General features: G+C 40.4%; 1 protein-coding gene across 3 annotated transcripts in view; it reads right to left on the bottom strand.

The window, feature by feature from the left end:
• Nucleotides 1-14749, bottom strand: part of ARAP2 (ArfGAP with RhoGAP domain, ankyrin repeat and PH domain 2) — a 174635-nt gene that overhangs the window by 117864 nt on the left and 42022 nt on the right. For all 3 annotated transcript variants that reach the window (XM_070757103.1, XM_070757104.1, XM_070757105.1), the window contains exons 4-6: nucleotides 8639-8715; nucleotides 3670-3743; nucleotides 161-520 (exon numbers count right to left, since the gene is read on the bottom strand). In XM_070757103.1, coding sequence (XP_070613204.1) covers nucleotides 161-520; nucleotides 3670-3743; nucleotides 8639-8715 — 511 coding nt within the window. The remainder of the gene's footprint in view (nucleotides 1-160; nucleotides 521-3669; nucleotides 3744-8638; nucleotides 8716-14749) is intronic.

The following is a 14749-nucleotide window of genomic DNA, read 5'->3' as shown; positions in this document are numbered from 1 at the left end:
ATAAAATAAAATATAATAAAATATAATAAAATATAATAAAATAAAATAAATAATAAAATAATAAAATAAAACAAAATAAAAATATTTAAAAAAAAATAAAAAAAAATAAGATAAAATAAAATATTATAATCATTATAATGGACTCTTTTTGGTTACGTACCCTTGAGGGGAGAGTTTATCCAGCCAACCTTCCTTAAACTTCTTCGCTGCTGGAGCGTAAAAGCAGGCATAAGGTGTGATTGTGTCTTTGCAGCCAGGGATTAATTCATCACCGCAAACAGCCGGGGAAGAAAACATCTGGTCTTTCACATCGACATCAAGACTCCCACTTTTGAATTCTCCGAGGCCCTTTGTCGGTTTATACTTTCCTCTCCAAGCGTAGCGAGAACATTCTTTCAATAAAGAGGATTCGGCTTCGCCGACAAATCTGTTTGGAAAAGGATTCTGGTCCCTTTGGGATGTCAATTCAGAGTCTTTTGTGTTTTCGGAGGTTTTCTGATTTTGATTACTAGCAGCCAAACTAAAGAAGAAGAGGAAGAGGAAGAAGAAGAAAAGGTAAAGTTCCTACCAGCATCCCATTTGGCCTCCCGAGAGATGCTGGCACCTGGTGATTCCGCACACATGAATTACATCATAGGTCAGTAATGGTGATCTATTTTTTTTCTTGGGTGCCGAAAATGGGGGCACGTCCACACCAATAATTCAATGCCCATGCGCCACACCCCCATGCACATATGCATGTGATCCCCACACTGTTCCACTTATTATTATTATTATTATTATTATTATTATTATTATTATTATTATTATTTATTGGATTTGTATGCCGCCCCTCTCCGGAGACTTGGGGCGGCTAACAACAATAATAAAACTGTATACAAAATAATCCAATAGTAAAAACGATTAAAAACCCATTAATATAAAAACCAAACATACATACAGACATACCATGCATAAAATTGTAAAGGCCTTCACACTTTCACACACATGTGTGTACTACCCTTCATGCCCTGTTTTGGGCCTAGCAGGCCTCCCTGAAGCCTCCAAAGGCTGGAAACGGTCCATTTCTAGACTTCTAGTCGGTCCAGTAGGCCTGTTTTTCACCCTCCCCAGGCTCCAGAGAATTTTTTAGAGCCTGTGTAGGGCAAAACGGCCTCCCCACACCCTCTGATGCAGGAAACAGACCATTTTCCAACTTATGGTGGACCTGATAGGCCTGTTTTTTGCCCTCTCCAGGTTCCAATGACTTTCCTGGAAGCCTGGGGTGGGCAAAAACTGCCTCCCCACCAAGAGGCCTTCGAGGCCAAAAAAGCCCTCCCTGACCCTCCACACGAGCCCTGTATGTAACTGGCATCCAAAACAGGCCGCTTGGAAACTCCTGGGAGGGCAAGTAGGAGTGGGCAGGGCCAGCCAAAAAGTTGCATGCCCACTGGAGCTGAGCAAGAGCAACAGCTCGCATGCCTGCAAACATGGCTCCATGTGGAATCTGTGGCATCTGTGCCATAGGTTCATCATCACAGTCATAGGTTCTTGAAAAGGACTCCATGCATATTGACAGTGATGTAGTATGGACTTTGTATTTGCAATATAGGTTTCTGAATGCACAGATATGGGTCTTCTTCTATTTTATACTGAAAATAAATTAGCAATACAATAGATTTTTTTTCCAAATGTGTCGCTAATAATAATAATCACCTCGAGGCTCGACTACTGTAACGCTCTCTATATGGGGCTACCTTTGAAAAATGTTCGGAAACTTCAGATCATGCAGAATGCAGCTGTGAGAGCAATCATGGGCTTTCCCAAATATGCTCATGTTACACCAACACTCCGCAGTCTGCATTGGTTGCCGATCAGTTTCCGGACACAATACAAAGTGTTGGTTATGACCTATAAAGCCCTTCATGGCACCAGATTATCTCAGGGACTGCCTTCTGCTGCACGAATCCCAGCGACCAGTTAGGTCCCACAGAGTGGATCTTCTCCAGGTCCCATCAACTAAACAATGTCGCTTGGCGGGACCCAGGGGAAGAGCCTTCTCTGTGGTGGCCCCGGCCCTCTGGAACCAACTCCCCCCGAAGATTAGAATTGCCCCTACCCTCCTTGCCTTTCGTAAGCTTCTTAAAACCCACCTATGCCGTCAGGCATGGGGGAATTGAGATCCTCTTTCCCCCTAGGCCTTTACAATTCTATGCATGGTATGTATGTATGTATGGTTGGTTGTTTTATATTAATGGTTTTTTTAATCGTGTTTAGTATTAGATTACTATTGTACACTGTTTTATTGTTGCTGTTAGCCGCCCTGAGTCTCCGGAGAGGGGCGGCATACAAATCCAATAAATAAATAAGTAAATAAATAAATTTGCCATAAGCCTTAAACTTCAAGAAGAATCAAGGAGAGAAGCAACTTGGAATTAAGAAGAAATTGACTAACAGTTTCTAACAGTGAGCATAATTGACCAGTAGAAGAAGTTCCCTCCAGAAATTATGGGTGCAAGACTTCCTGGCCATATACAGCTTGGTCCAACTTTCTAAGAATTGTCCTTTGACTTCATTAAAGATCTAGTTTTGATTCTACCATCTCAGCCCCAACTAATTTTATTTGAAAGTCCTGCTTTGCCACCACTTTGCTTTTGTTTTGTTTTGGGTTTGTTTTTTTTTAAAAAACCTACTCCCTAGAAATCAAAGTCTCATTTCAGATGTTATAGATTTTCTGTGCAGTACCTGGTCTTAGCCAGCTGGAGAAAATCAATGATGGAAGTAAAACAGTGGAATTCTTCACTTACGCCTACAGAAACATCCAAGCTACTTCCAAAATTCTATAACTCACTCATTCCAGGGGGTCTGTTTGCTTCACCCATATATCTTATCAAATATTTTGCCCCCAAGAGGCAGTTCAGGGTTGACTCAAGAGGTGGGTTTCAGCAGGTTCCGAAGAATCAGTAGCGGAAATTTTGAGTAGTTCGGAGAACTGGTAGTGGAAATTTTGAGAATGCTACAGTTTTTTTAAAAAAAATTATGACCCATTAGTTTAGTTTAGTTTAGTTTATTTAGATTTGTATGCCGCCCCTCTCCGAAGACTCGGGGCGGCTAACAACAATTAAAAAAAACAATGTAACAAATCTAATATTAAAAAGTAATCTAAAAAACCCCAATTTAAGAGACCAATCATACCAACAAACATACCATGTATAAATTCTATAAGCCTACGGGGAAAGGAGAAAATTTTCAATTCCCCCATGCCTGACGACAAAGGTGGGTTTTAAGGAGCTTGCGAAAGGCAAGGAGGGTGGGGGCAGCTCTGATATCTGGGGGGAGCTGGTTCCAGAGGGTCGGGGCCGCCACAGAGAAGGCTCTTCTCCTGGGTCCCGCCAAATGACATTGTTTAGTCAACGGGACCCGGAGAAGGCCAACTCTGTGGGACCTAACTGGTCGCTGGGATTCGTGCGGCAGAAGGCGGTCCCGGAGATATTCTGGTCCGGTGCCATTAAGGGCTTTATAGGTCATAACCAACACTTTGAATTGTGACCGGAAACTGATCGGCAACCAATGCAGACTGCGGAGTGTTGGTGTAACGTGGGCATGCCTTGACCCATGTGCAATTTTGATTCACACAAATGTGTAATACGTTCCTCCGAAATAGATTTGGATTTTTTTTTTCTCCAATACCTGGTTCGGCTCAGCGTTCTTTTCTTCTCTTTATCTTCATCTAACACATCTGAAGATTCCTGGCTGTAGATTTCCTGTAGGAATAAATTCAGTGGGTGAGCAAATCAGAGAAATAAACATATTGAAGGCATTCGTCCCGGTCTTTAGATTTCGGTATTGCGTCTGCTTATTATTTCCACCTCTTATAAACAGAATTGTATAAAACAAGCCTTATTGATATACTGTGTCTTTTATTGGTAATGAGCAGTGCAAAATATAATTGACATTTGTATGTGAGCTGATCTTTGTATTATCTGCAAAGTAAACATCTAAGCAAGTAGATTGGCAAATCAAAGCAAGGAAGGAAGGAAGGAAAAGAGGAAAAGAAAGAGAAAAAGGGAGGGAGGGAGAAAGAAAGAAAGAAAGAAAGATAGATAGATAGATAGATAGATAGATAGATAGATAGATAGATAGATAGATAGATGATGGATGGATAGAAGATAGATGGATGGATAGTAGATAGATAGATAGATAGATAGATAGATAGATAGATAGATAGATAGATAGATAGATAGATAGATTTATTTATTTATTAGATTTGTATGCCGCCCCTCTCCGTAGACTCAGGGCGGCTCACAACAATAAGAAAGACAATGTACGAATAAATCTAATAATTTAAAAAACAGTAAAAACCCCATTATTACAAGCAAACATACACACAAGCATACCATGTATAAACTGTCTAGGCCCAGGGGAGATATCTCAGTTTCCCCATGCCGGACGGCAGAGATGTGTCTTAAGAACTTCAGATAGATAGATAGATAGATAGATAGATAGATAGATAGATAGATAGATAGATAGATAGATAGATAGATAGATAGATAGAGACAGACAGACAGACAGACAGACAGACAGACAGACAGACAGACAGACAGACAGATTGATTGATTCTGGATGGTAACCCTGCTGTTCTGTTCAGGCTATTTGACCCAAAATGAAATTTGAGGTCCTGTAAACAAAATTTCCTGCATATCTGAAACTTGCAATTTATTTATTTATTGGATTTGTATGCCACCCCTATCCGGAGACTTTGCATTATTTGAGGGGTTCTTTCTATGAGTGGGGGGTTGTTTTTTTGGTTTAGTTTTTGCTGGGCGCAATTACTATACACTTGTACTGCTGCGGGTTTATTTGACCTGGACTAATAAAATGTTGATTTTAGCTACTGTGTTTTTTTGAATGCCTATTGCATTAATAAACTACATGTGAACATTTTTCATTTGTTTATGATCAAGCATGTTCACGTATAGTTTACTAATGCAATAGGTATTCAAAAAAACACTTACAGTAGCTAAAATCAACATTTTATTAGCCCGGGTCAAATAGACTCGGAGCATAACTGTACCCAAGTAGCCCAGATCACCTGGTGTAAACACCATAGTTGTAAAAGCTTCCTCTTAAACAGGACACATTCAGCCTTTGGAAGGATGTCCCTTATCTTGTCTTAGACAGGAGCAACAATCTCTCCTCCAAGATCTCAGCATCTGACCTAAGACTAAGGTGAGGTATTCTGGAGTAGGAGGGGAACACCTACTTCTTCTGTTTTACATACAACCAGGACAACATGTAGGCCTTGCCCACGGAGTCCACATGAAGGGCGCGTGGCCAATGGAAGGAGGAAACACAGAAGAGGAAGTACTCCCCACAGTTTCACTTCGAGTCACTGAAACCCACAGTGATATTTCCCTTATTCCTGATTTGTTGACAGCCTCTCGTTCGCTCACATTGTGCCATCTCAGGGTGGCCAGGCTGAACAGGGGAAGCGGTGAAGAACCACAAAAATGCATGAGGTCATGGACGGGTGGTGGTTACGTTTGTAGACGTTTTGTGGGTTCCAACACTGAGGTCTCTATTCTTAAGTGTTCTTCTCATCTGTTATCACACTCAAATCAAGCAGGAAACATATTGGCGTGTTAATGACATTTTAAGTCACCGTGAATAGAAGGACTCTGCTTGTGACAATTTATTTAATTTTTTTTTTTTTGCACTCAGCGCCCAAACCAATGCGCTCGCTTAATCATCACCCAGGGAATTTGAAACATATCTAGGTTTTCCTAGCATCTCCTTTTTTAAAAAAAAAAACCTTTATTGATTTATACAAAAAGGAGTAAAACAGGGGGAAAGGGGGATGGGAGTACAGAAAAGAGAAGTGGGAGGGGAGTGGGGTAAACAGTATTGTTATATCACAGCTTATATATATTATTGTATACACATTCCAAGTATTTGTCCATATGTAAATATTTCGTATTCAGAATTCTTATTTGAATAATCTTACAGCTGTAATATTTGATAATCCAACAGTAATGTGAAAAGAGAAGGGGTAGAAAGGGAAAAAAGGGAGAAAGAAAGAGAGGAGAAAGAAAGAGGAAAGAGATAGAGAGAGGAGAAGTAGTACCTGCAAGCAAGCAGGCGTTTGGATTGTGACGACTTAGATGGATTATATTTGTTGTTTTTGTTAGTGAAACTTAATCGTAGGTTGTAATATTAGTATTTTTCTAATAATTATCAAGTGGATTGAACTCAGAGAGGGATTGTATTGGTTTTGGTCCGATTTTTGATTATACATATCTTTATTTTGGTTTATATTAAGCGATTTTGGTTATTTTTCGCTTTGTCATCTTTAGAGTTGGATAGCCATCTGAACCATTTCTCCCAAGACTTGTAGAACTCTGAATCATTTTTGTTTTGAATTTCCATTGTTAATTTTGTTAGTTCGGCACATTCCATAATTTTACTAATGATGGTTAGATTTGTCCTAGCATCTCCTTATCACAGGGGTGAAATCCAGCAAGTTCTAACAGGTTCTGGAAAACCGGTAGCGGAAATTTTGAGTAGTGCAGAGAACTGGCAAATACCATCTCTGGCTTGCCTTCAGAAGTTGTGAGTGCTCCATCACTGAAGGCTTTTAAGAAGAGACTAGACAGCATAATAAAAAGCAGAGGCATCACCCTGCCAACAAAAGCGCATAGAATCAAGGTTATGGTTTTCCCAGTTGCAATGTATGGCTGTGAAAGTGGGACCATAAAAAGGCTGAGCCCCAAAGAATGGAGGACTTTGAACTCTGGTGCTAAGTCCTAAATCCCTTGGACTGCAAGGCGATCCAACAAGTCAGTCCTGGAGGAGATCAACCCTGACTGCTCTTTAGAAGGCCAGATCCAGAAGATGGAACTCAAATACTTTGGCCACTTAATGAGAAGGAAGGTTTCACTGCAGAAGAATCTAATGCTGGGAACGATTGAGGGCAAGGCTGGATGGAGTCACTGAAGTAGTCTACATGAGCGTAAATGGACCCCAGAAGATGGGAGAGAACAGGAAGGCCTGGAAGAATGAAGTCCACGGGGTCACAATGGGTCTGACACAACTTTGCAACCAACAACAACAGCAACAACAAATATATTCAATTTGTGATGTCTGGTTGAACTTTCTTTGTGTATTTTACTATGTGTATATAGATTTATACCCACTAAAACCCTCATTGTGTATTGGACTAACTAACTAAATAAATAAAAGATCAGAAGCAACGTGAGGAAATATTATTTGACTGAAAGAGTGGTAGATGCTGGGAACATATTTCCAGCAGACATGGTTGGTAAATCCACAGAAACTGAATTTAAATATGCCTGGGATAAACATAGATCCATCCTAAAATAAAATACAGGAAATAGTATATGGAAATGGACCATGAGGTCTTTTTCTGCAATCAATGTTCTATGTTTCTATGTTTCTATGAATGTTATGATGTATTTCAGCACCCAGGGTATTTTTTGCCTTAAGAAAGGGGGTGTTGTTAAAATGCATGCTGCAAGGAAATCATGAAAAAAGGAAGCGGAATGGCCAACCTACACATGTTCTTCTAAAAAAATGTTTCTGACAAGTAATGTGCACCAGGAGTACAAATATTGGCAGGGATGGCTTTGTTTTGGTTTCGGTTTTGCCAGAACATCTCTTGAAATGAGAGAATGAGAAAAAACAAAGATTGTATTGTGGTTCAGCCTGAGTCAGATGAAAGACCAGCTGCATCTCTGCTGGCTCCATGCCCGGGGGAGGATGAGAGCGGAGAGGAAAGTGACGAGGAAGAAAGGCCTGGGAGCCCTGGGGAGGGGCTCTCTCAAGCCAGTAGCTTGGAGTCTCTGGGGTCACTGGAGTCATTGGATGACGAAGCACAAGCTGTCATTAGTATGCGACAGAGACGCATAGATCAAAGGAGGAATCAATTGAAGAAATATTATCAGTATTGAATGAGGAACACCAGGGGGTTGGGTGTGGTCCTCATTAGCAGGGAAGGGTTTATAAGGCAGGCAAACTCTTTCGGCAGTGTGGAGTGTTATCAGAGTGGAGTTGCTGTTATCTGCATTGTCTCAGCGTTTCTGTTCCTGGCTCGTGGCCCAGCAGTCTTGAAGACCCGTGGGAGGTGTATGTCTGTTATCTCAACAGCCTCGTCTTGGCATCAAGGATCCTGTGTTTCTGTATGAACAATTGCCTTCATGTATCTATTTGGAGTTCCAGTGTTTTCCTGATTTGTAAGGACATTTTCTGTTGGCTTCTTTTCTCTTTACCATTATAAAACTGTGTTTGGATTCTACCGGTGTGTCAGGCTTATCTTTTTGGGTTGGTCATAGCTTCCGGAGTGACCCAGACAGAAGAGATTGGTGCAAAAATATTAGGTGGTAAAAATGTGGAAAAAAATATTGTTAGATGGCGCAACTACCGGTAGCTAAAGTTTTGCAGGGTTTCAGATATGATTTTCTAATTCTTCAGGAAATCTTCAATGCAGGAACCATAATTAAGCTCAAAAATTGACGTTCTCTCTCTTCTCCCTCTCTCTTTCTCCCTCCCTCCCTCCATCTTCTCCTCTTTCTTTCCCTTTCTCCCTCTCCCACACATTCAACCATTTCACTATTATTGGAATGTAACGTAGTAAATGACTCACCATGTCTTCCAGAGAATTCATAAGGAAGGTCTCACCATAGGGAGAAATGGGGGGAAGCTTTTCTTCAGCTGGTTCTCCTGAAAAAATAAAACAGTCACGATCACTGTGTCATCCTGTATCACTAACACCTGTTCCTTTGTGACTAAATATCAGTTCTGACCTGCAGAAAAATCCTGGCTTGCAAATGGTTGGCCAATCTGTTTTGGAAAGCCTACACAAATGGAACAATCACAACTTTCTTTCTTTCTTTCTTTCTTTCTTCCTTCTTTCCTTCATTCCTTCATTCATTTATTTATTAGATTTGTATGCCGCCCCTCTCCGTAGCCTCGGGGCGGCTCACAACACAATAAAAACAGTTCATGACAAATCTAATAATTTACAATTTAAAATATTTAAAAATCCCATTATTAAACAGACATACATACAAGCATACCATACATAAATTGCATAGGCCTGGGGGAGATATCTCAGTTCACCCATGCCTGACGACAAAGGTGGGTTTTAAGGAGTTTACGAACGGCAAGGAGGGCAGGGGCAGTTCTAATCTCTGGGGGGAGCTGGTTCCAGAGAGTTGGGGCCACCACAGAGAAGGCTCTTCCCCTGGGGCCCGCCAACCGACATTGTTTAGTTGACGGGACCCGGAGAAGGCCCACTCTGTGGGACCTAATCGGTCACTGGGATTCGTGCGGCAGAAGGCAGTCTCGGAGATACTCCTGAAAGCAAGTTGTCCTACTGGTTTTATGAATTCTCACCTTTAGGAAACTTCTCCTTAGTTCGAGGCTGCTTCTCACCTTTGTTAGTTTCCCACCATTGTCTTTTGTCTCATCTTTTGGTGCTTTAGAACAGTGTTTCCCAACCGTGGCAACTTGAAGATATTTGGACTTCAACTCCCAGAATTCCACAGCCAGCGAATGCTGGCTGGGGAATTCTGGGAGTTGAAGTCCAGATATCTTCAAGTTGCCAAGGTTGGGAAACAGTGCTTTAGAAAATATACTGAAGATCTTTAACATACCATCCCAGTATACTAGTTAAGCTGGCTATTTTAAAACTTGCACCATGCTTTCTTTTTGGACATAGATAAGATGCAATATATATTGCTCAAAAAAATAAACGGAACACTCAAATAACACATCCTAGATCTGAATGAATGAAATATTTTCACTGAATATTTCACTTTCACAACTATTCCATTTGCACAACAGCATGTGGAATTGACTGTCAATCAGTGTTGCTTCCTAAGTGAACAGTTTGATTTCACAGAAGTTTGATTTACTTGGAGTTATATTCTGTTGTCTAAGTGTTCCCTTTATTTTTTTGAGTAGTGTAGTTTGACTCCCTCTTCTTTGTGGCAAGCCTTGAGATATTGGCAGACTGCTATCATGTCTCCCCTGGTCCTTCTTTTCATTAGACTAAAAATACCCAATTCCTACAACTGTTCTTCGTACGTTTTAGCCTCCAGTCCCCTAATCATTATTGTTGCTCTTCTCTGATAATAGGATAATCAGAACTGCAGAACAAATGATCACTGCAAACTTGCTTTCCATTGAGAACTGTATACGGAGAGGGGCAGCATACAAATCTAATTAATAATCATCATCATCATAATAATCATAATCATAATCATAATCATAATCATAATCATAATCATAATCATAATCATAATCATAATCATAATCATAATAATAATAATAATAATAATAATAATGCCCGAGTCAAAAAGAAGGCCGTGAAAATATTTACAGACTCCTCACATCCTGGACATAAATTGTTTCAACTCCCACCCTCAAAATGATGCTATAGAGCACTGCACACCAAGACAAGTAGACACAAGGACTAGTGATGGGTGAACCCAACGGTGTTCGAGTTTGGCAACTTCGGACAAACTTTACGCAAAATTCCGCTGAACCTGAACCGAACCCGAACTGGAACCCGAATGGGGAATCCCTCCCATGAAGAGATTCCGGGGGCGGAGCTTTGATGTCACAGCAGGTTGCTAAGGACACCAAGGTGATCACTTCCTGGACTCCATGGAATCCAGGAAGTGATCACCTTGGCGTCCTTAGCAACCTGCCGGTGACATCAAAGCTCCAAATGCTGAACACGACCCCGAACTTTGCCCGAAGTTTGAAAAAATTTCAGGTTCATGTTCGGCATACCGAACACCGCAAAATTCGGTATGGACCCGAATTGTGCGGGTTCAGTTCGCCCATCACTAACAAGGACAGTTTTTCTCCTGAATGCCATCACTCTGCTAAACAAATAATTCCCTCACCACTGCCAAACTATTCACTAAGGCTGTATTACTATTGCTATTGGTTTTTCTCATCGTTCCCATCACCCATCTCCTCCCACTTATGACTGTAACTTGTTGCTTGAATCCTTACGATTTATATTAATATTGATTGTTTCTTGATAGCTTATTCATACTCTGTGTCAATTATTAAATTTTGTACCTCGTGATTCTTGACAAATATACCTTTTGTTTTAGGTACACTGAGAGCGTATGCACCAAAGACAAATTCCTTGTGTGTCCAATCACATTTGGCCAATAAAAAATGCTATGCTATGCTATTCTCTTTTCAGAATAGTGCTCCAGTCTAATATAGAATATTAGAATATTGAAAGTCCTAAATTTGGCACATTCCAGGAAAAGTAATTGCAATTATGAATTTGGCTTTAAAAGAAAGTTTAAGTATTTTTGAAAACAACATGAATTTTCTAGGCCTTTTGGACTTCTTCAATGTTGACATGTTATATTTATGGCTGCCATTGCTCTGTATAGATCTGCTATTACTTGCAAAATATAAATGAGTTGATTCTGGAGACAGATTATTAATAGATGATCCCAATGAAATATCATAACGTTTTACTAAAACTGCCCTGTGAACGTATTTTTCCCTTAAAGTCACACGGGAGAAAACTTTAGACCCACATGACACGTGCTATTGTTTTATACTTTTTCTTTTTGCCCCTTTTAAATCTTTCCCTTTCTTTTTGTCGAAAAACAAAGTCGTTAAAAAATAAATAAATCCATACCTCCGTGCTTGAAGTCGCAAGCGAAATAAAGCGATGTTGAATTGCAGACAAGCAACGTGTCAGATTTCAGATCGGCGGGGCAAAGCTGTTGAAACTTGCCCTTAACTCTTAATTAGGTGAACTCAAAACCCAGCAAGCTGTTACTGTGCATATTTATAATCAGATCTATCTCACTGCAGCAAGGGCTGTATTGACTTTACCTGCCGAGGCTGTCCATATTTGCAATACAGAAAATTTGACTCTTACAAACTAATCCCAGAGGCAAAGATGCCCTCAAAAAGGAAGGGGAGATTTTTGCCCAGAGTTTATCTATTCCTACAAACCACAAGGCTAACTGAGAACAAGGGGCCCAATCTTGAAGACAGTTATGATCTGGATAACTGAGAATCTCTATAAACTTTTAGCTATGGAATTTGGGACGAAGCCCCCTTCAAATGGTATGGGAGCAGAAACAGGTTTCCAGAAAAATTAAAAGAATGCAGGAATCATAAGCACTACTTAGATGACCCTGAGGTCTCAATGACTCCCTAAAATACAAATGACCAGCTGTCTGCAAGCAATATCATATCATATCATAATATATAATGTAATGTAATGTAATGTAATGTAATGTAATATAATAATATAATATAATATAATATAATATAATATAATATAATATAATATAATATAATATAATATAATATAATATAATATAATATAATATAATATAATATAATATAATATAATATAATATAATATAATATAATATAATATAATATAATATAATATAATATAGCATAGCATACAATGAATGCAATGCAATGCAATACAAAACAATACCTTGTCATTCTTCTAGTCCAACCCCCTTCTTAGGCAGGAAACCCTACACTACTTCTGTGTAGGGTTTACAAATTCCCCACCATTCCCTATCACTATAGAGCTTCGGTGGTGCAGTGGTTAAGAGTGCAGTACTGCAAGCTACTTCTGGTGGTTACCAGCTGCCAGCAGTTTGGCAGATCAAATCTCAGTTGGCTCAAGATTGATTCAGCCTTCTGTCCTTCCAAGGTCGGTAAAATGAGGTCCCAGATTGTTGGGGGCAATATGTTTACTCTCTGTAAACCACTTAGAGAGTGCTGCAAAGCACTGTGAAGCAGTTGATAAATCTTAATGCTATTGCTATTGCTATCTAGTCAGAGTTGAAGAAACTTTTGGGATGAGAAGCAAAACGTCTTCAAGAAAAACAGGGCGAGTCTGGAGAAAAGAAGGACTAGAGGGGACATAATAGCAATACAGTGTTCCCTCGATTTTCGCGGGTTCGAATTTCACGAAAAGTCTATACAGTGGTACCTCATGATACGAACTTAATTGGTTCCAGGAGGAGGTTTGTAAGGTGAAAAGTTCGTAAGATGAAACAATGTTTCCCATAGGAATCAATGTAAAAGCAAATAATGCCTGCAAATCCTTCAGGAAAATCCCAAACTTTAGAAGGGAGGCGAACAGAGGGCAGGGAGGAGCAGCTAAAGGGGGCGGGTGGAAGAAGCAAGGCTAGGCTAAAGGGTGAGTGGGAAGGAAGAAAGGCAAGGGGGGCGCCCCTCCCTTTTCTTTCTTCAAACGACACTGTTTCAGTGCCTGTGCAAGCACGCTGCTCTCCTACTTTTTTAAATGCAAACTCTTTCCCCCTTCAAGCCGCCCCTCCCTTTTCTTTCTTCAAAAAAGGGGGGGAAAAGAAACCCCTTCATCCCAGCAGCAGCGGCTTGGGTTCGTAAGGTGAAAATAGTTCGGAAGAAGAGGCAAAAAAATCTTAAACTCCGGGTTCGTATCTCGAAAAGTTCGTTAGAAGAGGCGTTCGTAAGAAGAGGTACCACTGTACCACGGTTTTTCAAAAATATTAATTAAAAAATACTTCACGGTTTTTTTCCCTATGCAACCGTTTTTCCCACCTGATGATGTCATATGTCATCGCCAAACTTTTATCTGCCTTTAATAAATATTTTTTTTAATAAACTTTAATAAATAAACATGGTGAGTAATAATCTAAATGGCTGCTAATGGAATGGGAAATTGCAATTTAGGGGTTTAAAGTGTTAAGGGAAGGTTTGTGATACTGTTCATAGCCAAAAATAGTGTATTTACTTCCGCATCTCTACTTCGCGGAAATTCGACTTTCGAGGGCGGTCTTGGAACGCATCCCCCGCAAAAAGCGAGGGAACACTGTATTCCAATATTTGCAGGGTTGCTACAACGAAGAAGGGGTCAACTTATTTTCTAAACCACCAGAGGGCAGGACAAGAAAACCATGGATGGAAACAAATCAAGGCGAGAAGCAACTTGGAATTAAGGAGAAACTTCCAATTAACCAGTGGAACGGCTTGCCTCCAGAAGTTGCGGATGCTTCGTCACTGGAGGTTTTTAAGAAGAGACTGGAGAATCACTTGTTCTAAAAAGTGTCTCCTGCTTGAGCAGGGAGCTGGATTGGAAGATCTCTCAATGTCCCTTCCAGATCTATTCCGATGGATTGATAGAATCCCCCTCCCATCGAAGTCAGTTCTGTCTGGCATTTCTTAGCAACAAGATAGAAGCTGCTGAGAAGGTGCATTTTATTCTGCCAAGCTAGACTAGCCAGTATGATTTCCTGCTAATCCCCATTCCGCCGGCTAACCAAGTCTGAACCTGCTGAAGCTTTCTTTGAAATCAGCCGGAGCCAATTGCTGTACTCGCTCTATAATTGTGATGTTAGCAAAATTCAAGCAGCAGCCAATTTGAAAACTTTGCATTCGATTCCATTTGAATCCAGCAACTACATTGGTGGGAAGTTTATATTATACACAGTAATGGAATAGTAATACACAATGGGCTGCTGCCTCCACAGAGGTGGGGGGCACACACTGTGGGGGTAGTAAGTTTATGCACTATTTATTCAATACTTCATAGTATTTTAATTGTCCTTCCTTCTCAAGTACCTGAATATGATACTTAATTACTTTTAAATTGGAAATACAGTGATCCCTCGCTCGTTGCGAGGGTTCCGTTCCAGGACCCCCCGCAACGAGCGGGTTTTCGCGAAGTAGCGCTGCGGAAGTAAAAACACCATCT

Source organism: Erythrolamprus reginae, chromosome 7, assembly GCF_031021105.1.
Source record: "Erythrolamprus reginae isolate rEryReg1 chromosome 7, rEryReg1.hap1, whole genome shotgun sequence".
NCBI classification, from domain to species: domain Eukaryota; kingdom Metazoa; phylum Chordata; class Lepidosauria; order Squamata; family Dipsadidae; genus Erythrolamprus; species Erythrolamprus reginae.
This window is presented reverse-complemented; position numbering and strand designations above follow the sequence as displayed.